The sequence below is a fragment of the Drosophila mojavensis genome, unplaced genomic scaffold, assembly GCF_018153725.1.
Source record: "Drosophila mojavensis isolate 15081-1352.22 unplaced genomic scaffold, ASM1815372v1 contig_80, whole genome shotgun sequence".
Taxonomy (NCBI): domain Eukaryota; kingdom Metazoa; phylum Arthropoda; class Insecta; order Diptera; family Drosophilidae; genus Drosophila; species Drosophila mojavensis.
In genome coordinates, this window is record NW_025318906.1 from 3,895,639 (window position 1) to 3,921,157 (window position 25,519).

The following is a 25,519-nucleotide window of genomic DNA, read 5'->3' on the forward strand; positions in this document are numbered from 1 at the left end:
TTTTATTTTTAAGCTTTCTTTGCTGCTTGTTTTTACTTTTAATGATTTTTATATTTTTCTGGTATTCAGCATTCTAGAATTGATTTTGCTTTGCGCGCGGTTGCCCTAATTGAAAAAAGTTTGTGATTTTCTTTACTTTTAAATATTTTCATTAGCTAGATTAGATTAGTATACGCATATATTAAGTATACGCATAAATTAAGTAAACGCACTTTTTTTAGTTTTCTTGAATTTTTTGTATACCAATTTACAAAAAATGTTGTGAAATGTGCATTAGTTAGATTTGAGAAAAAAGTTAAGGAATTTGTAAATTTCTTAGTTTTTTAAATACTCGTTCAGCAAATGGGCAGAGTGTATATTGGTTTAACGTCATATACTCATTTGATATCCTCAGTTAGACGTATGAGAGAAAACCGAGATGTACTATAAATTGATATCTATTGTGAACGAGTATTACGCAGTCGATTGCACCCGACTGCCTAGTGCTTACTAGTTTTTTTTTTTTTTTTTTTTTTTGAGCGCAAAAGGTGCATGGAAGAGTAACAAGGACTTAGCTATATATAAACATTTAGTGTGAGGTGTGTGTGTGTGTGTGTGTGTGTTGATGTCATTGGCTTAAAACAATTTAAACCATTTTTAACAATGAACATTTATTAATTTTTAGTTGAATTTGTTATGCTTCTTTTGGTGTTTCAATTGCGGGCCTTATTTTGAGCTCTAAATTAATTTTATTTAATTTTGTTCTTGTTAATACTTTTATTATTAGTATCTACAAAACGTATTTATTTCGTTTAACAATTCATTTAAAATATAATTTATGCATTCTTCCGTTTGGGGTTTTTTCTCTCTTTTCTCTTTTATTTATTGCAACATATATTTTTATGTATATATATAATTTATTTGTTATTTTTGGTTTTAGTGTGTATAATTTATGTATATATAATTTTATAATTTCATTTCGTGTTTTGTATAATTACAATTGAATTTATATAGTATGTACGTATTTGTTTTCTTAGTTTTGTGGGGATTTCCTCGCTCTCTCTCTCTCTCTCTTTCTCACTGCACGAGAGAGATAATACAGTTAGAGATATAGCCCTATATAGAAGTACATAGGCCGTAATACAATTTAGTTTTATATTATGTATAATTTTCTGTTACTTTTTGTTTAACTACAAACAATGCTAATCGAATTCTCAATTTGTTTTAGCTTTTCTAATTTGTTGATAATTTATTTTCCGTTTTTTTAATCATATTTGTTCATTAGCAAATCAACAAAATTTTTATTTCTTATTTTCATAAGAATGTTTTAACATGTTTTTCATTTTAGATAACATTTGAATTAGTTTATATATATATATATATATAGTATATATATATATATATTCATCTAGCTCTACACTTGATCAGCTCGCGTTCCATTTTGGTTGAGTTTAACTTGCTTCGTTTATACCTACACAAAAACGATTTCAACAATTGAAAACAGAAAATAAATTTCATTCGACTTACAATTTATAATAAGAAAACAAAAAGTACAATTCTATAAAATTTATAAAAAATTTCAATATACGTCTGTGTATGTATGTGTGTGTGTATATATATGTCTGTATAATGTATATAACTATGTGTATTATATATCTGGTGGTTTACAGCTGCCTCTAGACAGCCACAATGGCTGACATCTACGAGGCAGTCGGCACAGGATTAAAATAATGCAGGCCATTGGTCTGGAAGAGACAAATAGAGATAGAATAAGTAAATCTGTATATATTAAAATCAATATATGGGTATATGGAGTACTCACTGCCATATCATATTCGGTTATATAGGCGGGTATTTCCAGCTGATCCTTTGTAATGGCCGAATACAGGTGCTCAACGCCAGGCAGCGAGTGCACTTTCGCCTTGATGGCGGGCGCCATAAATGTGGTGAACCACCAGGTCATCATTTTAGTCCAGAATGTGGGGTGCACTATATAGAAGGCCTTCAGATTCTTCTTGTATCTGTTGAAGAATGGAGTTTATTGGAATACCCATTTACATTCGCATTGATATTAGTTCACTCACTTGTATGGCAACACACTGTAGACTTCTCTGAGCCAGTGCAACGATGGATAGTTGTTTGTTGACGTGAGCGTGTGGAAGTATGCAATGACATAATCGCCTTTGACAATCGGATCGAGCAGTTTTATCAGATACAGCAGCGCCTGCAATATAACACAATATTGTTATCAATATGGCTCAATTTATAGGCAGTTTTATTGTGTGGCACTTACCTTCTCCAGGTCAATGCTCTGGGCTGGAAACCATTTGCCGCAGAACACAATCACAGGTCGGCCAAGACGATCCACTCCGCTCTGATATAGACAACCGATGCCAGACACCTCATTCAAATCCTCAACTTGTGCGCGCTGCAGCAGGCGTTCATATCTGTAACAGATAAATAACAAATTCGTAATGATATTGCTTGTAAACATTGTTGATTCCCCTTATGTGCTAATGGTTTATTGATCTAGTTTTAAAGTTGTTTAACAAGCAATCGAGTATATCACACCCTGGTCATAGGTGCAAAGGGGTATATTGTATTTTGAAGTGAGGTACGTAATGAACAGATATAGAAGTGGCTTATGTCATATGGTATATATATTATTAATCTCGATTAAGAGCTAAGTTGTCGCATAAGCCTAATGATCGCATATATAGTAATATATTTCCATACATATATAGTATATTTACAGTATATATATATGTTATATATATGCACTGAAAATCCCATTAAGATCGTAATTTGGAAGCTCCACTTATTAAGTTCGCATAATAGGGGTTCTATACATATATGTGTACATAGAATTAGTCTAGACTCTACTGTAAGTCGTGCACTCCCAACTAGAGCAGTCATAACTGGTTCATAATTGTTTATTTAAGTCATTGTCTACTGATTCGGTAGCTCATCTAAGAGCAAGAGTCACTCCCAACTAGCAGCTAGCAGCTCGCAGTAATCGTGATTGTGTTTACCTTGCTGAACTGCTTACGAATTCGCAACACACACATTCACATTCACATTCACACTCGCATTCGTATTCGCATTCACATGAACATTCACTTTAACGATCGACCGTATTTGTCTGCCTTTGGATTATAAATATTTTGAAAAGTTTGTGCCCAGTTTTATGAGTTGTACGCCATTTACCTGGGCACACAAAAGTTTCTACGCTTGGCTTTATTATTATTTACTAAAATTAAAGTAAATATCTGTGCGATAAGCTCCAACACAACGGGAGCACGCAATTATACTTTTACTAATTAAACCAGATGATAAGGTGCATATATCTACTTTCTTTTGCCAAGCAATTTTAATGTTGCGAATTTCACGTAGACTGAGTTTATATTAGTTTTGCCGGCCTTCGTTTAGAGATAACAGCTAAATAGACTGTAATGCTGGGAGAGTTATCTCTGTTAATAAACCGAGTGGAAGCTAACAGCAGCAGCAGAATGAATCTAAATATAGCTTATACAGTACAAAATATAAAAATATATAATCTTTGATAATACAAATCAATATGACGGGCTTTTAATAGTTAAATTAGGTTGTCATTTCTAGTTAATAACAGCTCTTGCTTATTTAATATAGAAATGCTCAGATATTAGAAAAAGAAGAGGAAAATTTCCACTTTGTCTACAATTTGAAATAATATATAATTTCCAATTAAATTTTATATTATTTTTAGCTGAAATTTCAATCTATTTTCAGCTCTACAGGTGTAATCACCTGACTGACTACTCATTTAAGTCAAGCATTGACTTTTGCTAAAAGGTGTTAATTAGGCAGTTTCGTATTTTCTTTCTACTGGCGCACGCCTACTATATGTGAGTGTGTGTGTGTTTGTGCTGGTGTGCGTTTGTGCCTGGTGCAAAGTGACGCAGTTAACTCCGGTAGCTGCTGCTTATCAAGTGATAAGCCCTGAAGCTGATAAGATCAGCAGCGACAGCATCTGCAGCACATCCTCCCATCAGATTAAGATAAAAGTTTGCTCTCGCTTCTGCAAAACGAAGTGACGCATTGTGACGCAGTATATAAACGAAGCAGATAAATACGTATATCTAGGAGTTAATGCATATACTATATATAATCTTTTATTGACTAAGTATACTGCATTATGTATAAACTTCACAGCATAGTCCAAAATCTCCATTAGCTGAGAATGGCGCGTATTTACGTAGATTGATTATAAACATGTAAGCTAAACAGGGGAAATACTATAGTATGTACTGTAAATATACTAAATACTACAATGGACCCAGACTTCTACTCATGTACATGCCTCTTCTTCTTCTTCTACTCATTGAGCATGCTGCATACGAGAAGCTCTTCTATTTACACTGTCTGCTAACTATCTTCTTATACACTTCTGTCAACTCTTATACATATTGAGTATACTACCTGCTGCATTGTCTTCGACTTCCTGAGAGCACTGCGTCTTCTTACACTCACTAAATGCTGACTCCATACAACATGCTCTTATACTTTGACAGCATACCGCTACTTCTTCTTCTCGCTTCTTATACTGCTTCAATACGACTCTTCTATGCATTAAGCATTCTAAATATTACTTCATCTTCATATTGGCTGACTCTTCTACTTATTGATGCATTGATATGGTAGCATGTTGCATCGTCTTCTACTCTCTTATACTTCTCTACACTACTCTCTGTTCACGACATCCTTTTCTATAATCTAAGCTCGCCCACACATTCTGCTAACTCTTCTAATGACTCGACTACACTCTCTATGCTTATGTATATTCTTCTATTTAGCAACTATAATCTGTATAAATTATTCTAAAATTCTATTCTATATTGATTATAAAAAAATTCGCGTGTGAAATTCGCTCGCATTTATATTTGTTTTCATTAGTTTTTGCTGTTGTTGGCTAAATTAAGAAATCAGTTATTAAAGCAGGCAATTAGCAAATGCGCATTAGCTACAGTAAAGGGTGACTAAGGTGAATGCTACGAGTGAACTGCTATCAAACAAATAAATAAATATATGTACATAACTTTCTAATTATCCTATATCTTGGATCCCTTATCTTTCCAACTCTCTAACTCCTATCTTTATATATTATTTTATTTACCTTCTTAGAACTTACTTTCTTTCTCTCATATTTTTCCGCATTTCTGCTCAACGAGTTACTACTGTACCTATGGCTATTCTAACCGCTCTGCCGCCACCGCAAATTGCATGCCTTTGTTCAATTTTGAAATTGACAGGTAATGTAGGCATGGCAGCTAGCGACTGGTTCGCCAGGTAGGCGGATGGGCGTATCGTACCTATACCCATAGTCAGGGTCGCAAGCGTGCTTTCAATAATGCATGACTCGGCTGATGAGCTGTCTGTCCACAGGACCTGCCCCATCGAGCATCCATCGAGGCGCTATAAATAGTAGTAGTGGCAGTAGTAGACGACAACTAGTTGAAGTCGAGCAAAGCTCACTCTGCTCGAAAGGGGAGTGTGGGGAGCAATGACGTCACGCAATTAAAACACCAATATCAAAATTGAATATGGAGAGAAATGTCAAACGTCATCGGGCAAAGAGTTTATATTGCGAGCTTGTTTTTAGTTGAATTGATTTTGTATTCTTTTCTCCTGTTCTCTTTTTGCGTTTATTGAATTTGTTTACCTCTCCTCTGGTGTCTCTATGAGCTCATCGGCCGACATGATGTCCCCGGTAGTCTCCTGCATGGGACTGGAGCCCAAGTCTATGGACGTCATGCCCTCGAGCATTGTCATTGTGGTTGATGGGGTTTTAGTTGGTTGCTTGGCTGCTTGGGTGGGTGGGTTGCTGGTTAAGCTGCTTTGCTTTTGCTAGTTCTTGTTCAATTATGTTCTTCTTCTTCTTCTTCTTCTTCTTGTTGTTGTTATTATTGTGGGTGTTTTGCCTTTTACAGTTTTTATCGATCGAGCGCAACGTAGAATTTTATGGAATTATGCCTATTTGCCGTTAGTGCACTTTCTTGTTAATTGACGCAAATGGCGCAGACGTTTCGCGTCTTTCAATTACGTTCGACGCGGTTTGTGCTTTTTTTATTTATAAATAGAATTCTCAATATTTGATTTTATTTATGTTTTATTTCGAACTGAAGCAGCTAGTTTTGCCAGACTTTTGCGTTGCGTGGGAAGAAGCCGCGTCAAGACAATAATATAAATGCTTATGAACCGAAAATATTGTTTTTCTATAGCTATTAGTTGGATGTATATATTGTATATAGAAGTATTGAGTTTATATAAATCTGTTGGTCCAAACTCAATTCAAATCGTTTCTAGAGCACACACGACCAGACGCCACGAGCTGCGCTTCTCGACTGAACAGACGCCGTTCAGCTCTCTTTACGAATGCCGAACGCTGCCCACAGGCTGCTCCAATTGCGCTCTCTCAATTACACTCGGTCACTCTCCCACTCTGTTTGGCTGCCTGATTCACGGTTAGCTTATGTGTACACCAAGAGAGTGAAGCGAATAGCGCAGCGCACAGTAGGAAGTGCACAGATACTCGTTCTCGCTCGCTCTCGCACAGTCATACGCTTCTTCACTTTCTTCATTCCACTCTCTAACAGTTTATTACTCTCTGCGCAGCTGCGCCTTTTCTGCTGTACAATGACATCAACAGCAGAGGCAGACGCAGAGGCAGAGACAGCAACAATAACAATAACAATTGTATATGAGCATAGCTTCTGCCTCTCCAAGGACATGGCATGGCATGACTGATTGATTGACTGACTGACTGCCTGCCTGCCTGCCTGCTGATTACCTGACAGCCGCCAATCGGTTCATGCATATTCGTGTCTGCTTTGCACTGTCCAATGGAATCAGTTGAATAGTTCAACTCTCGCGTGTTGTTGTTTGATTTTTGTGTGTTGTGTGTGGCATATTTTTTGGACAACACCAACATGACGTATGCGCAATTTACATTTAAAACAAAACAGGCCAAGCGATGGCGGCGTAGTAAAATTATGAGAGTAACTGATAGTCGACCCACAGATACCCTGTAGGCAAGTCGTGAATAATAGTTAGAGAATGAATGTGCAAGTCAGGAGTACTTTTGTTATAAGCTATATATACATAGATATATCTATAGGCATATGCATATGTATATGATCTAATATGTAACTAATTAAGAATAAGAGGATTTCAGGATTTTCCAGTCATAGCCCATGCCAGACAAATACCATATACTAATTTTCGGTTTATAGGGTATAACCAGGGCAAAATACTGTGAACTCATCTAAATGCATTGAACTGTTTCTGTCAGCCAAAAAGCCTCGCTTGCTTACATATTTATACAGACCTTTATATATAAAGATGTATTAAGATATGTCAGTTATCTGATTTATAAAACATATATATATTGCATATAGTATTTAGATTAATTTACGATTTAAGTGACAACAAAATGCGATGACACACGATTTGAATTAAATGCAACCAAATTTGCGGTTGCATTCAATGAACTGAGTGTTGTGAGTTGAGTGATAATTGTATATGTGTATATAGAGGTCTATAAAGTCGGGGAATCGGATTCTGAACTGGAATCTGGATTGACGGACAATCATAATTGAGTTGACAGCAAAACAAAATGAAAACAAAAACGGAATTTCAAGTTGAAAGACCAAAAGTTTTTTTTTTTAATTGTATGCGAATAACTCGCATTGAATACTTCGATTGGATTGGGCTATGGCTACGGAATAGATAGTGCGAAATGCAAATCGCGTCGTAAACGGCATAAAGGCTAAGGTTAAAAACAAAAACTTCAGCGAGGGTTGAATGGTAAGTAGGCAAGTGATATAAAGAGAGACAGCAATGGAAACTAGAAAATATCAGAAATCTATGTACAGCTGGGAAAAATATAAATCTACTCAAATATTAATATAGATATTAGATATTAATGTAAAGTTATTATTGGAGTCATATAAATAGTAATTGGTTATTCTCTCCTTCCATCTATAAGAAATTCTTTCTTGACATTGACCTCGTGTCGTATACTTCATTTCTATTCTATGACAACTAGATATATTTATATATAAATTGACATTATTGCAATGGCTTAGGAAATAACTCAAACCCAATTGAGACACGTGCAAGGATATAATTAGAAGTTTATATTTAGTAAGGGTCCAAGACATGTATTTTTTTCCTCATTGAACATGCAAACGATGACGTCGAGAGTAGTACGACAATGACGTCATTAGGCAAGTGTCATAGTCCAAGAAGTCGACGCTGGTCAAGGGGCAAAGGGTTGAGGGGGGAAGGTACAAGAAAGTGTACGACGAATACGCGCGGCACTCGCGTGCCGCAGTCCTGTAAAAATTTGCATAGGCAATACAAATGCCAGTGGAAGGACGAGGGCGGGGAGCATGGGCCAGGGACCAGGGGCAGCTGGGCAAGGCGCCGTCAGAGAGAAAGTCCGGTCAAAGAAAGTCATTTGTTAGACGCTTAAGATATTTCCGGCACGCGCACGCTAAATACACACGAATTCCATTTATTTACGAATGATATTACAGAATGTGTTTATATGACCAACTAGGGCCAACTGAGGGACAGGTGGAAGACACTTTTATGAGCTGCAGACGACAGCAGTAGGCAGTTGCCAGTTGCCAGTTGCCAGTTGGAAGTCGACTTGCAAATGGACGAACAATATGTATTTAATGACGCAAGCAAACACCTGATTCGGACTCTTCTAACTGTTTACGCGAAACTCTTGACACCTGCCCACAAGGTAAGAATAACAATAGGGATTACATAGACTTGGACTAGCGTCTAAACTGAGACAAGTCTCGCTCTACTTAGGGAGTCCAAGCCTCGAGTATCATTTGATATTGTACATGAAATTAATAAATTTAAATTTAGGCATCTGCACGTTTCCTAAGAATGATACTTTATACTTGTGTATTATTCTACTTTTCTTATGAATTCGAATTTGTTTTGCTCACATCTCTGCGTGTCTTTCTGGCATTTGAAATGAAATATGAAAATCAATTCTTGCTTATATCAGACAAATATCAGTTTATCGATCTATTTGCGTGTTTTACTTGGAAATCTATTACTTTGTCGATCTACCCATATAGAATTATTAAGAAGAGGCGTAGAAACGATGAAGAATGGATGTGGGGGGCATTAAGAAAACCTCGAGGAATACAGTGGGAGTTGGAGATAACAAAGATATAAGAGTACGGGTATACGTAATACTGTATCAATATATCGAAATACAATTGATTATAGAAAATAAATATTTGTATGCATGTTCAACGTATTAGCGTGCCTAAGTTAGCAGCTGTCTAAAATGTAAGCCCACTCAGCGCTTCTATGTCTATATTCATCTCTTTTACTGACTAGCACTCACCGCTCTTGATGCTCCATGCCCTCAATGCCCTCAGCAACGACGTTCTCATAGATGCCAGCTCTGGGCCGATCGCTCAGCAAATGCTGTCTGTCCAGATCGCGCTATATCAAGAGAGAGAGAGAGAGAGAGAGAGAGGTATGTTAGGCATATAGGTAAAGAGAAGAAGAGTTGAGAGACGCACCTGTAGCTGCGCCTGCAACCCGCTGCTGTAGGAGTTAAGGCTAAGGCCATTCATATCCCGGGCGCCATATTCCAGATCTGAGCTGTTGCCCTCCATGTCGTGTGGACTAACGTCTGAATCGTCGTCAGCTGTGCGAGAGATGTAAACAGAGAGAGAGAGAGAGAGAGAGAGAGACTGTTTAGTATATTGAGGCGTATTTGTGATGATGCCAATGCATTTACAGGAGAACTCAAATGAATTGTTTATCATTATTGTTGTTGTTGTTGTTGTTTCTTATGTTGCTTCTTTAACTGTTATCAATGCTTTAGCCTCGTTGCACAGATTCGGCTTTTGTGACTTTTGTGCTGCCAAGTCTCAACCTCAGTGCTGCGTAATTTGATATCAACTGAACGCGACGCAGGCGTCGACAGCTTTACGGACGTTGCTTCAGTCAGCAGCGACGCAAGCAGCGCAGAGACAGAAGCAGAGCCAGCGCCAACATTGGATAACTCAGCGTGAGAGCGCGCAGGAGACAGCAGAGACGCCCCCTTTGCAGCCTGCTATAAGGCAGAGCGAACTGATGTGATGCTGGAGTGGGCATCAGTGGGGACGATAAGCGTGCTGCGTTGTTTACTAGAGTTGACATGATTTAAATGGGGCAAAATGAATTTTGCCAAGATGACAACAGCAGCGGAAGCAACAGCAACAAAAACAACAACAACATTAGCTCAAAAACATGGCCAACACTAATCTTAACAAACTGTCGCGATAAGACGCACAGTTAATTTAAATGCTTGTCTTTGATTTGCTTTGATAAACTTGCGTTACGTGCGGACTTGAATCAAAACGAAGAAGCAATGCTGCGCAGCTTTTCATTAGCAACTGAGATGCAGAACAAGATGCTGAAGTGGAGAATCGGGTAACATTAACTAGCTGCTCGGATGGAAAATGGGAACATAGAAAGTGGAAGCGCTGAAGCGAAAGATCTGAAGTAAAAACAGACGAATAGGACGAGTAATTTGAGAGAATTTCAGATGACTCAAGCAGTAGAGCTTTATCTAGATGCTAAGCAAAAGTTTTACAGAGTAAGCTCTGAAATCAAAACAGTTAGAAACTGCTAGGACGAATGATTTGGAAGAATTTCAGATGACTCAAGCAGTACAGCTTTATCCAGATGCTAAGCAAAAGTTTTACAGAGTAAACTGTTGCAAAACTCTTGCACTATCTGCAGAGACAAAGAATCGGAGAGTAATCAGCCCTAGCAAAGTCTTGCCACTAGCTGATAGAAAGGCCAAAAGCCGAAAAGCCAAAGTTAGCCAGATAAACTATAGCAGTTCGATAGTTTCACTTCATCCATCTTAATAACAACCAATCAAATTCTATATTTTCTTCACTGTGCATTATTTTAGCTGCAGATCAATTATTATTGTTATTGTAGTTTGTTGTTGTAGTTTTTATTGTATTTTAGATGAACATTACACCTCTTGCACTTATGCTCACTTCCCGTTCAGCTTATAGTCTCGCATTTAAATTGAATTTCTTATGCCGCCCCAAAGTATGCAACACTTTTTTACCCGAAGCAAAACTTTTCTATTGGCACCTGCGCCGTCATTGCTGACGTCACTTGCGCAAATGAGTTGAGTTTTAAAAAACGATTGCCGAAACTGTTTTATCAGATTTAGACACGTAATTCGGAAAACAATTTATTGCTGCTGTTGCTGCAGCTGCTGTCACACCACAATTTGATTGAGATATGAATTCGGTTGCTGAACACTGATTCGATTTCGTTGTATTTTGTGTTTGCACTTACAAATGTTGCGTTAAGCTGTTTCGATTGCAACGCAATTCAGTTAAATCAGCTGTGAACAATGAGAATCACTTGGAGAATCGTCGATTTTTTTTTACCGTTTGGCTGACCACGCGTTGGCGTCTTCGAAACGTAACTGAAGCCATAGCAATGGGTTTGCAGGTAATTTGAACGAATTGGGAATGGAACGCACAACAATATATCAAGAATACGTCTGTGTGAGTAGGTGTGCGTGTGTGTGTGTGTGTGGGGTTGTCTAATCTTATCGACATCGACATTATCGGCAGCTGTCGAGAGGCTAACAACAAAGCAATCAGCTCAAGGCTCCTGCTCTAGACCGAGTCAAGGCACAGAAATACAGCAAAGCAGATAACAATGGAACGATAACTGATAATAGATAACTGATAACCGATTACTGATAACCGATAGCCCATAAACGTCATTGTTGCCAGCACAACTCACCGTGTCGATGACGCATATGCGCACTGTGACTGTGCTGCGGATTCCGTATGATGCGTATTTGACGATCCGGATCCGGATGCTGTGGCTCGCCCAGCTCACCGCCCGTATCCTTGGGCAGCTGCCACAGTGCACTGCGCTCCTCCAGCTGATCGCGTGGAAAGTAGAGCGGCGCCAGCACCTCATACGTGCCGCGTTCGCTGCTATTGACGCACAGTATCACAACCTGCTGTGTAAATTTGTCCAGAAAGCGTCGAATTGTGCCTGTAAAGGTGCGAAAGCGGAAAGAGGTAGAGCATTAGATTTGATTAAGCTGATAATGATTGCTATAGAATCTATAAACGTTACTGATTTGATAGATGGAGCAGGAGAAGTTAGCTGAAGCAAACTATTCTTGGTCAAATAAACTGTTTGGGAACTATACGAATATTGTATTAAGACAGAATTGCAACATAAGTAATATTATCAAAAAGCTGAAACTTAGGATCTATAGTAGTTAAATCTTTAAAAATTCCTTAGAATTGATATCTTGATATACTTAACTATATTTTTTAACTGAGAATCTATAGTAATTATAATATTTGAAAGTTCTTCTTCTTTGATATAGTTATATACATATATCTTTATATCTTGGTATGCTTAGATGCTTGGAAAGTTCTTGAATATAGTTATATATATATCTTTATATCTTGGTATGCTTAAAATTGAGCAAAATTTCTACAGGAAAGACTCAAAAAGGTATACATACATATCTATAGATATTACTCTGCTACGAGTTTATCATCGAGTCATAGACGTAATATATAATGTATTTACAAAGTGCACTTAATATCAACTAGCCAGAATAAATAAATAAATAACACTTGATAAGCCATAAGTGCAAGTTCAATCTTTGATCAAAATAGATAACCTGGTATACACTAGCTGATATTAAATATACTAAAAGATTATCCTTGAGTAATATGCCTAAAATATAGAGTGACTCACATAGAGAGAGCAAACTGTGTACCTGATAAAGCACAAAATTAATAGACAGTTGGGCAGACAAAGTGACCAAGAAACAACAAGCTTAGATAATGCATAGACGTCATTGTTACGATTCATACTAGAGACTAACTGTAACACGCCATACTAATCCCATATCAAATCAGATCGGTCTTGCATTTGGTTGCTTTACTCACGCAGGGCAATGTGCGCAGCGATGTCGGCTGGAAAGGTCTTCTGATTGCCACTCACATTGCAAACGGCGATGGTGCGCAAATTCAGCTCCTTGGCCTTGCACAGCACATTTCTATGGAAAGAAACACACAAAAAAGAAAGAGTTGTATTAAGTTATGTCTTCTAATATATGTAGCTCATCTATAGCCAGTCTCACCTGTAGCAACAGTGCAGCGCATTCTCGGCGGCTGTTTTGAGCTTCTCCTTGTAGGCGGGTGCAACGGTGTGCAGAACATACTTGGCTGGCAGATTGTATCCACGCGTAACGCGCACATCACCAATGCGGCACTCTGGAAGATAGGATTTATATGTAGTGTTAAAGCAACTGTTGGATATGAATTTCATTATATTATTTAATTTACTAATATTTTTTCGACTTCTTACAGCCATAGCAGGAAATAGCAGTTCCAAGAAGAGCACTACTATTTCCAAGAAATATTTCTAAAAACTAAAAACTAATGAATTCATCAAAAACTAAGGGATTTTCATGTTAATAACTTTTTTGCATTATAAACCAACATTCTTTTGGTATTTTTCAACTGAATTAACACCGTTTTATTTGGTTTAAGTTACTTGTGATGCAGCACTACTATTTTAATGAACAGAGCTGTACGACTATATCTACTACTATTCCTGTGAATAGCAAATTAACAATGCATTTCCTTGAGATTGTCATAAATGAATTAAGGAATTCTGATCGATATTTGCACTCTATTCTAAATCAAAAGTATCCTTTCATTTGATTTCATTTATTTGCGGTATTTTCCATACTATTTTCCTCAGCTCAACTGTACATCTATATGCACTCCAATGACTTACCCTTTACAGTTGTGCTCAGTTCCTCTTTGAGCTGATTGCCGGCTACGGCAATAATGCGCTCCGATATGCTATTGCTTTCAGTCAGGGTTTCATCGCTGCTGTTTGTGATGGCATCCACATCCAGTGTGGTCATATCGCCATCCCTATTCAAAGAGAGAGAGGGAGAGAGTATTAGCTGATTTCTCAAGTCCAACTATTGAATTCACCTACCAAATAACAAAACGATTATTGACATCTTTGGATAGGGGAAAGGGACTGCAATTGTGCCGCGGCCCGCCGAGCGTTGAATAATCCGTTAGGGGCAGCCGTGTGTCCGTCTTCTGTGAGCCACCCCAAGTGGCCAAATTATCCAATTTGACAAGCTAATTACGATTAGAAGAGCACGAAAAAGAAATCCTAAGCTTAGTTATATGCCCTCCAAGAGTGGTTCCATTGTTAACTTACACATGAGCTGTTGCTGGGGCTGGAGCTGGAATCGAACGCTTTGAAGTCCACATTTGAGTTCGTGTCGAGACGCATTGCGCTATAATTGATTGAGAATTATAAGATGAATTTATGCTTACGATTGATAATTTGGCAAATGAGTGTGGGTGTGTGGGAAATGTGTGTAGGCAGGGTCGGGTAAAAGAGTGAGGGAGACTAAAAGAAAAACTTAAATTTGTAGGAATATTTTTTAGATGAGTTAAACAAACTCAGTGGAAAGGATAGTCAAAGTAAGCTCTAGCATTATATAAATTAGCTTTAGTATGATTTTAAGATAAGATAACACCATGTCTATATCATCTATGTACATATAATATCTGAGAACTTTTCTTATCTCAAGTATCTATCTATATTGCTGTACAATTTAATAATGTTTTATGGAAGATATATAGGAAAGCTTAGGTGGAAAACGTTGATTAAAGAAACTCCAAGTAAAAACTGAGCACAAATTTCCCTTCTTACCATTTGATCTGTATATAAGGAATGTTTTATCTGTGAGTATATGACTAATCAGATTTAAGAATCCATCTACTGCATAAACAAATTAAGTACTGCAGCGGGAATACCTTTACCCTAACGAACCCCAGTTATTTGCAGATTATGCATTGGCTTTGGAGCTGTGTACAGTAGATCTTTTAAAGACCGTCTTATCTAATTGTGATTACAAAAAGCGGGAATACCTGTAGTCTGTAAAATACATGTTTGTAGGTTATTCATTGGCTTACGATCTGTGTACATATGATCTTGCCATGGCATTCTATCGCTTATCTTATTTTGATTACAGAAGGCAAGAATGCCTCTACTGCATATGCTTACAATTTTCTACAGATATTATACAAATTATCTTTAAGCCATATTCTTTAAAATAAAAAAATTAAAAAACATTTTATTAATATTATTTTTGTAACTCAATATGCGATAAACTGTGGGCCAAGCTAACCGCTAATTTTGTTGTTGCCAAACGTCAACCGTTACCGGCTCAAACTGGTCCAAAGCGAATCTTTTGGAAACACTCGCCTTATCTAAAACTCTGAACGCGCTGTAAGTCAGCGAAAGGAAAGAACAATTTAAAAAGCGTCAACGAACGGAATCTGTTTTTGTTTTTCTATTCTTTTTTATTCTCATTCTAATTTCCACAAAACAAAACAAAAAGTAACAAAAGAGAAACACAACAGTTTTGATTCAGTTTTTGAATAAGAGAATAACAATTACATTCAGTTAGTTTCCAGCTGAACAATCGAGTGAACGTCTCATTCACAGCTATCTCGAGTGCTGCACAGCTAACTGCTGCTGCTGCTGCTCCTCTTCCTCTCCCACTTCCGCCCTTTGCTACCACTTGATGCTCTATTTATGGCATGTGCGTCATACGCGCTGAATGACAGGTGCAAAAACAAAGGTGCAATGTCCAAAGCCCTTGCAACGCGCTGCCTTTTCTAATTGCCATACAGCCAGAGTGGCCCAGAGTAGCTCCACCTCACTCTCTCTCACTCTCTCTTTTCCCCCACTTCTCTTCTCTCCTTTACTCTCTTCCAGTTGACCTTTGCCCTTTTGCAGAGGTATATGCAGTACTGCAAACATATAGTTTATATATATGTCATATATATATATATGTATGTATATGTTATATATCTATATATGCTCCAGCATTTTGGCCTAAATTGGCTTCTGTAATCTGGCTCAAGGTGCTATTTTCGAGTGCGACTGATAACAAAAGCGCAGCACAATGAACATGCTACACACGCACACCAGTGCAAACACACGTGCACACACACACTCACACACACACACTATCTTTCTCTCGCTTCCTCACACCTTCTCAAACAATCAACGCACAGCATTATATAAGAGCAATTTTATATATACACCTTGATAAATTCATCTGCAAATTGTTTGCATTTTAATTCACAATGTGAACAGAGTTAGGGTATGCACAACTAGTAAGATACCCAATGAAAATGCTAACGTGAGCTGCTACACAGAAATAAAATATATTCCCATTAGCGAGCAATCTACAGTGATAAATATGAAAAAAAACGATTGGGTTAGGGGATTATACGACTAGAGAAAGAGTCAAGTAAATTAATGACCGCAGCTTGGCTTTCAGCGTATACTAGAGTTAAAACTATTTAATGAGAATTGTCAGCAAAATAGTTATTAGCAAGCAAATAACATTAATAAGCAGGTGTGCTACAGTTTGGGCTGCATTATATAGACCAGGGAAACACCCCATTCAAACATACAAATTGGAATTACTTGTATAAAAATGTTTTTACCAACTGCGTTATTTGTTTTAGCAAGTGCGTATTAGAGATAAAAAAACACGGAATAATAACAAAATGAGCTCGGGTGAAACCTAAATGAATGTAAATCTAAAATACACAACTTGATAAATACCCAACAATCGATACTAAGCGAATCTACAAGTGATGATCGTTGTTAAATAAGAATTAATCCGTTATCAGCAAGAATCTCTCTTTGGTACGTCTTCAATGTATTCCCCATTAAAATTACAAATGATTTTTAGGCACTCTTGATACGGGGAATTCCCCAAAAGTTTAACTCTTAAGCCCTGACTTACATAATACAAATGGTGTTTACCTGCCGAGGGTCGGATAATTGATATTAAGTAAATATTTAAATTTATTGCACCTGCAATAACAGAACGCATTATTTTTCTTAAAAATATATTTGCTTATATGTATAAAAATACAAAGTCAAATTAACGTTAAGACAGCTCCATTAACGCAACAGCTCTTTGGGTTCCACATGTGTAGAATTAAAAGCGAAAACTTGCTTCAATTAACTTGAAAACAGCTGAGATTATTTAACATGATTTAATGGAGCATTAATGTAGATTTCAATCTAAAACTAAACTGTCAACAATTTTGGCTTACAAAAGTTTTTTAAAATGTTGGATTAGTTGAAAGTTCTATTTTATATTGCTAAAATTGAAGTAATACGTAAATATACTATACTTCCTTAGCAGATTCCGGGGAAGAGCGATAACTCCCTAGGTTATACAACTTTACGGTTGGCCTTTTAACCAATTTTACTGTACTATATATTGATTAGGGGTACTCCGTATCCAATTTATACTCCGTAACCAATCTTTACATATAGCTAAATCCTCCTTAATATACCAAAGAATTATATCTAAAATATTCAATTATTATTAATTATTAAATATTTAAGTAATTTAAAATGCTGACTAAGTTTCTCAATTGCATTATATAACTTGCTTCGATTTTCTTTGTATTTAAATATATATATAAAATGATTTGTTCTATCAAGTCACGGGGTTTTTTCGCTAAAGTTTAATTACGAATTAATTATTAATTTGTATTATAAATTTTGTTGAAGTAACTTCATTCCCAGGGCTCGCTTGTTTGTTTCGCCTCGTCTGATCTAGTAATTCCCATGACTTGACTTGGCAAACAGAATTTCGGAGTTTGTCTTAGCTAACCCGACTGACAGTCGCGGAAGCCGTAGATCTACGTCAAAGCTGAACGTTAAATACACAAGCGTCTGGACGTGGCTCTACTGTTGTCTGACAAAAACAATACAAAGCAGATTGTTCAAAGAAAGAAAAGGTTTTTCTTTGGGGATTTAGCTACAAAATAGAGTTGATGAACAAATTCTCTTGGAATTTGCCATTACTTAAAGATAGTTCCAGATGGGTATAGAAAACAGTAGAAGAAGTAGAAGTTAAAGAGGAAATAATTCTTATCTCTTATAATTTACGCTAGTTAAAGCAAAAAGCAGCTTAACAAAAGGAAATAATTTCAGTTAAGACAAAAAGTAACTTAACAAAAGTAAACGAAGCTACAATGAAACAAAGCAAAATCATTAAGATGTTTTTAAGGTCTTGAACTGAATGTTAAATGGTAACTGATACATTGCGTATTATTGGAATATATATACAAAAGTTCTCGAGGAGTTCTTAAGGAGCTCTCAAGGAGCTCTCAAGGAATCCCACAGAGTTCTCTCGTCTACCTGAATTCTATACATAAATACATAAAATGTTCTAATATTCTTCTGTATTTACTCAAAGAGCAAGAGCATGCCATATATGTGAACTACTTATTCCTTATTAAAAAATCTGAAGTAACACTCTTGCATACTTTAGAAGAATCTCTGAAGTGAATTGACTCTGTTGAGATATCAAGATTTATGAGTTATTTATAATTAATTAAAATTAGATATAACTTTCAAGCTATTTTTTGACACGAAAGAAGTGTTCAGAATATACCTTATTTGTGCATACTTCTACATAAATCTATATAATGTGTATTCCAAATATGTCGACTCCAGTTTATTACTTTGATCTCCGCTTGCTTAAGGCGTATGCACGTGTAAGATTTTATGTCTTTAGCCTTTGAGAGAGAGGAATAGTCTAAGAGTCACTCAGGCTGATAAGTATATGTGGAATTGCATACTAACAGACCTACAAACAGTTATAATACTTATAAGCAGGTAGATAGACTTTATATATGTCACAAACACAGATATACCGACAAACAAACAGGGCTAGATCAACTCAGTTTGTCATCAAAATAAATATTTTTTGAAGTTTGTTTACGTGTTACAAACATTTAAGTACAAGATCAACTGACATCTGATTTTAAAAGGCTTTAACGTGTAAATAGTAAGTATACTAATACTAACTAATACTAATTGTTTTGTTTATTAGCTATGACTAAAGGGCAAGAATGCATTTGAAAGTAATGAACTGGACTCAAGACAGAATGCAAAACGATTTCTTACGTTTCTTGTTACGTAAATGTTTACTAAATATATATAAATAAATGTATATATTATACATTACCCATATATATCCGTATATAATTGAATATATTAAACAGTATGATGTGTTGATTTATTCGTGTTGCACATTTTGTTTACAGTTCATATTTTTGTGCTATGCCACGGCACACCCTGTATACAAGTCAAGCTGGTCTGAGCAGTATATCAAAATTGACAAATATTAAAGCTAACAAGAGAACAGCAGAGAGAGCGAGAAAAAGAGAGAGCAAGAGAGAGAGAGAGAGAGAGGGAGAGCTTAAAGTTGCTTTTGCTGTTAGTGCATATTCATTGTAAAAGCAAATTTTGTAGCCAAAGCAATAGACACATACCATTATGAGCACGTCTATGTGTGTGTGTGCCTGTGTGTGTATGTTGACTCTTGAATGAATTACGTCTTAACTTGGCTTGGCTAAACGCGCCTCGTGTACTTTAAAGCTTAAGGCAAACAAATGCCGTCAACACAACACAAAGACTTGGTCATAATCTTGCTAATAGTTCTGCATGTGTGGGTGTGTATGAGTGTGTGTGTGTGTGTGTGTGTGTGTGTGTGGTCATGCGTCAGACACGATCACATCATCATCATTAAATAGTTTACATTTTCGATATTTCTGTGCCTACTAAGAGATTCAGGCTGCATTTGCCACTCGTCAATCATCAATCATCAATCGTCAATCCGCTGTGTTACGTAAACGGCGCGTGTAACGTTGTTAAATGTCAGAATGAAAATGCATTAGAAATGAGTGAAACGCAAATGCCACGCCCCTGCGGCACAGCCCACACTTAAGTGAAATAAGCAACTGCCGCGACTAAGAATTTCTATTTGCTGTACAAGTGGTTGTTGTTGTTGTTGTTGTTGTCTATTCCTTAACTTGTTGTTGACGTTGACATGCTAGAGTCAATTAGACTATTGTAGAACGCAGTTAGTTTCTTGGTCTTGCCGGTTTTATATGTCAAGCAGTTCCGAGTCGAATCGTAATTTCGTTTTTCTACCCCCCGACAATTACGTGGGTTCGAGCATGGAAAAGATAAGCGTAAAATTGCACATATCTAATAAGTTCCAGACAGTAATTGGCATTTCTCATATATAAGTGGCTTCATTGTATAATGAAAACATGGAAAACCGAGGAGTTTCTGTACAACGATTCAACATGCATGTTCAAATCTTGAGAAATTTCCACAAAGAAAAAATCAAATTGAGAATATAAGATATGTTAACATGCATGTTAACTATTTTACTACAAAAATTGAGTTAATTCACTTTAACATGCTTGTTAAATATTTTATGAAGATTCCCTATTAAACAGTTATTTATGTTTATTGTTGACATTTCAATTTAGGGCTGTCAAAAAATTCCTAACTGTAAGCAAAATAATGTTACCTAAATACAAATTAAATATAAAATATTTAACGTTTTATTTAAATGTAGACTATGAACAATTAATTATCATTTTACTTTATTATTTTAATACACATTTCTATGTAAGAATTTAATAATTCAACCATAAAAATTTTAGATAAAAACAAACATATATTTTGATGTTAATTAGGTTAATGTGCATGTTAAATATGAATGCTCGATGAAGTAAAAGCTATATCTTAAGCATTTCGACTTTGTCACTTACATTTATGGCAGCTGCGTATAGGTGACATATAATGTTTAAGAGTTCAAGTTTATTTTTTAGGTTAATGGAATTTCGCTTTCTTTTTTATGCAGCCTCAATGCTTTGGCATTGTTTTTTTCTGAAAGTCTTTGAGATTTGGAGAAGATACAGAAGGAACCCTTTGAATCATATGGAAAATTTGTTTTATAACAAATAAATTAGTAAAATTACAATTAAAAAAATTAAAATTAAATTCTGCTTAAATACTTATATTGAATATAGCTAAAAATAAATTATATAGCAATAGCAAAGCAATAACTTTAAGCTTTAATATTTAGTTTTGCGTGCAAGGAACCTTTGCTGTATCGATCATGCTTTCGCAAGTTTTCTCCTACGTTGACTGTCGATTCCCAGAACATTTCCTCGACTACCCCAGCGCCCTGCTTTCCCTGCAGTTGTTTTATTTTGTTCGAGTTTTATATGATTTTTGGTCGCGCTGCTGAATTTTGTTTACGCTACACGCTCAATCCGCCAAAAAAACAAAAACTGTTGCATAATCAATGCGAAATTTTTGTCGCCCACATGCCCAAGGACTGCCAAGGACTAATACTAACAGGTCCTATAGCCTGCTTACCCATGACCATATCAGGTATAAAAATATATTATATATATCTGTATAGGTGTTTGTAACTGTATTTTGGCTCGTATTCGTGCATATGGCAACTGCTGCGCTTGGCACGGAGCACAACATTACGTATACGGCCTGTTGGCATTGTCCTTTGCTTTCTTATTCTTATTGCTTTTTTTCTTTTTTGATCTCTGTCCATAAAGAGACCAGAAGGCAAACGTAAGTAAGCCAGGTAAGCAGCTGAGGCGGGCATTGCCATCCGAGTTTGGGCTAAAGTATTGGGCATGCCGAATGACAATGCCAAGTTTTTTTTTTTTTTTTGTTTTTCCTGTACCAGTCAGCGAGCGTTCGATTTGTTTATCTTCGAATTTCGACGCTTAACGTTCAACGTCAACTGTGCTTCTTATTGTTATTTTTGTTGTCGCTTGTTTATATTTATTTTGAATGCGTCATTCGTCGCGCTTTGTGGGCTCGGTCTTAGTCCGTGTCTCGCGCGCGATTTCCGACTCTTTTCAATCATTACCCGAAATCCAAATAGGCCCTGTTTATACTCTATCTCTCTATGCCTTATCGACCAGATCAATCATGCTCATCATCAAATGAAATGTTCTCCGACTGATGTCGGTTTTCGATTTCGTCAATTTGTCTCTTTAATTGCACTAACTGCAGTTAATGTTATAGACATATAATCTAAATTTATATATACGCTACTTTATTTCCATTACGCATTCAACTGTAACCCTCTTTCTAGCAATTCCAATAATTGTTAACAAAATGTGTCGCCTTTGTACCTCTCCCGCAGAGGCGTAAATTCCTTATAAATATATTTCCACCTAAGCTGCTTATTAATAATTATTATCGTAATGGCAATCATTTTTATTGAACGCGCACAGTGGGCATAAATTAGCAACTTGATATATAAATACAAAGCTAGAGCTTAGACTATATTTCTGTAGACTTTCTCAGCATTTAGCTAATATAAAATAAAATCAAATAAGTCGAAGATTTCTAGTAATGCCCACTGTACCGAATATAAATATCATGAGGTGTAACAAAGTTATTAACAGGTTCTGGTTGTATATATATAAATATATATGATTATTAGACTATGTATATATCCTGTAATATTATATATTATAATATTTATTTCAATTGTTTGGCAATGCACTTATAGCTAAATTTTGTTATCCAACATTTATTGCACAATCGCAGTAATGTTTTGATGATCACATCTCTATTTACATAAGATCCAGTATTCCTCTTAGCGCAACCAATCTGCCACCTAAAGTGACCCAACCAATACCAACAGCTTAAGAGCGCCTTAAAAGCATTTGATAATTGAGCTGCAAAAGCGCACTCAAGCGGGGAATAACAGCTACAGGGTGCACTGGGCAAGTATGTTATTGAATAAACAGAGTGTACAAAGAACATGTGTGCATTAGTCCAATGGCATTGACAAGGAAATTGTAAATAATTGGATAGCAGCAGGGTAGAGTTGGGGGGGCCAGCAGAGCACGGACCAGCGATGACAATTAATCAGTTGTGGGCGGTGCACAAACATATACATATACTTACATATACATATATGTATATATACAAAGATAGCCCATATGTAGGGCATGTTTGTGGGCTATCATGCACCTGGTCTAACAGAATATAAAGCTAGGCCTTGGTTTTGCCATTTAACTTGGAATTGTGCACCAGCCCACATATATACATATATGCAGGTGTATATATGTTTTTATGTATGTTGCTTTTGTCTCCTTTTATTCGTAACTCTTTTATTTATGCACATCAATTCTTAATACCTTGAACTGCACGTAGAATAGAAAAGCTTTGAAAAAAAAAATAAAATAAAACAACAACAAAATGCACATTTTCGTTTAATTCTAAACAACGCTCAGCTAGCAATTATAACTGGCATTTGAATGGCGTCAACTTACAGTTAGTTTGTTGTTTTGCTCTCTCTTTCTTATGCGCTGCTACTCAGCTGTGATGGCGGCGGCGGCTTCTGCAGAGTTTTGTTAGCACAGCCATTGCACAAGCTGTGAAGGTTACGTTTGATACGTTACCCACACAGCTACGTACGTGTGTGTGTGTGTGTGTGTGTAATTCTTTTATATCCTACATAGACACAGTCTATTTCAGTGTGTGTTTGGCTTGTGTTCAATAATACTACTATTGTATAACAGCCAAAACTAACAGTTATATTATTAGTAAAGATCTATACAGCGCTTGGAACGTAACTGCACGCCCACATAGGCGCACACACACACATAAACGGCTTTAGCGACTTTTACAAAATGAAAACACCCAAAAGAAAAGCCAAAGCCATTAAAAATGTTTTCACACACACACACACACACTCGAAAATACGCACGCATACGTACGCTATACATTGGAAGTGGGAGAGGGGTTTAAGTTAGGCAGAAAAAATGCGGCAGTCAGTTCTGTATGTGTGTGCGGCAGGTAACTATATGCAAGCTAACATGTGAATGTGTGTGTATATGTGTATGTATTGATATAAAAACCAGAATGTTTAAGTTTAATTTTTACGCACTTTTCTCAATGAATACAACTCGTTTCACAATTTACGCACTTCCCAGCAATTGATGCCTAGTTGCTGCTGATGTTTTTTTGCACGCACTTTTTGTTGCTTTATTGCTTTAACTACACTTTGTGCACTTTTATATTTTGGTGTTTATGTGTATGGTTTATAGTGTTTTGTGTGTATGTGTGTGTGTTGCAAATTAAACTGGCGCAAACACGTCTCTACTACCCACCGCTCGTCACGAATTCACGTTCGACACTGAAAGCTCGAGTTGAGACTTTTACCAGCAAAAGCCAGTTAGCACTAAAAAATGACAAAATTGGTTGACCATAGTGGGAAACAAATAAATACCAACAAGCCAAGTGACAGAAAGCTGGTTGGCATATGTTTATATATTGTAAAAGCTTTGGCTATTTAGCGCGCAAGTGTGCCCAAATTTCATATACTATAAAAATAATACTACTTTTTTGCTAGTATATAAATAGACTTACTACGGCGCGTAAGCTTGAACGTAATTTGAATACTGAAATAAGCCTATTAGGTGCTTGATTTGCACTCTGTGTTTATATTTGGTAACTTTGAAAACATACGAATAACCAAACATGATTTATGAAGTCTGTTTATATATATCATATATTTACCTTGCAACTTTATCAACACAGCCGGGTTCAAGTCACCCAGGGCAAAGGCCAATGATTCGGACATTAGTTGTCGCCTGAGTTGTTGTTGTTGCGGTTGAATTTGCTTTGACCAAACATGACATTATACAATAAACAAGAAAAGGAAAATGTTTGAGCGAGGCGAAGGCGAAAGTGAGTTCCCAGCTGCAGTTGAAGATGCAGCTGCACTCAGTATACCGTTAGCTATAACTGTCATAATCAGCAAATATTCCAAAAGACAAAAAAAAAAAAAAAACACCAATTGGAAAGGAGGAAGCACAACGTGAATCGGCGTAACCAATGATAAATAGCCAATGGCTAGCCAGGAGCGCGGTAGGGGTGGCAGACTGAGAGAGAAGGAGAGGGAGATAGAGACGTCGCCTGTCATTCGTGAAATAAATAAATGCAATTTGTAAATTATATTTTATATTTTTTTGTATTTTTCGTTGGTTTTATACTTTTTAGGTATTTTTCTTGGTTTTTTTTTATTGAAATTCCTTACGATCGCAAGAAGCGCACAGAAGTAATATGTATATGGTAAATTGTTGTTGTAGATACATACATAATAATAATAATATATAATTAAGATTATTTATATAATATATACATATATGCATATATGTTTTGTAATATGTAAGTATTATATATAGTATATATATATATATATGGTTGTGTATCTATGTGTGTGTGTGTGTATATAGTTTATCTGTGTGTGTTAGATATACATATACATATATATAGTAGATTATAGCATAATTATAATATTATATACAAATCTCAAGATTGATTGATTGATTTGATTTGATTTGATTTCATTTCATTTTGATTTGCTTTTCTTTTTCTAATTTACATTTGATTTTTTTTGTTTTGTATAAATTTAAAATTAGATTTTATTCATATATATATATTTTTTTTTTAAATTGGTTTTCTTGTTTTG

General features: G+C 36.2%; 1 protein-coding gene across 4 annotated transcripts; it reads right to left on the reverse strand.

Annotated features, from left to right (window-relative positions):
* Positions 1-1,553: 1,553 nt before the first annotated feature.
* LOC6578631 (protein GDAP2 homolog) lies at positions 1,554-24,186 on the reverse strand. 4 transcript variants are annotated; one of them, XM_015163260.3, is made up of 13 exons: positions 23,933-24,186; positions 14,302-14,380; positions 14,068-14,219; positions 13,858-14,000; positions 13,196-13,328; positions 13,002-13,111; positions 11,824-12,084; positions 9,576-9,703; positions 9,395-9,495; positions 2,273-2,426; positions 2,064-2,203; positions 1,802-2,000; positions 1,554-1,724 (listed from the first exon to the last, which is right to left on the reverse strand). In XM_015163260.3, exons 2-13 carry the CDS (start codon positions 14,374-14,376, stop codon positions 1,680-1,682), a joined length of 1,641 nt encoding a protein of 546 aa, XP_015018746.1. In that variant the 5' UTR covers positions 14,377-14,380; positions 23,933-24,186; the 3' UTR covers positions 1,554-1,679. The 4 variants fall into 4 exon arrangements, with proteins under 4 accessions (XP_015018746.1, XP_015018745.1, XP_015018747.1 ...); XM_015163259.3 differs by lacking the exons at positions 11,824-12,084; positions 13,002-13,111; positions 13,196-13,328; ... (2 more) ...; positions 14,302-14,380; positions 23,933-24,186 and adding an exon at positions 9,797-9,839; XM_015163261.2 differs by lacking the exons at positions 11,824-12,084; positions 13,002-13,111; positions 13,196-13,328; ... (2 more) ...; positions 14,302-14,380; positions 23,933-24,186 and adding an exon at positions 11,365-11,468 and having other exon boundaries at positions 1,555-1,724.
* Positions 24,187-25,519: the final 1,333 nt, after the last annotated feature.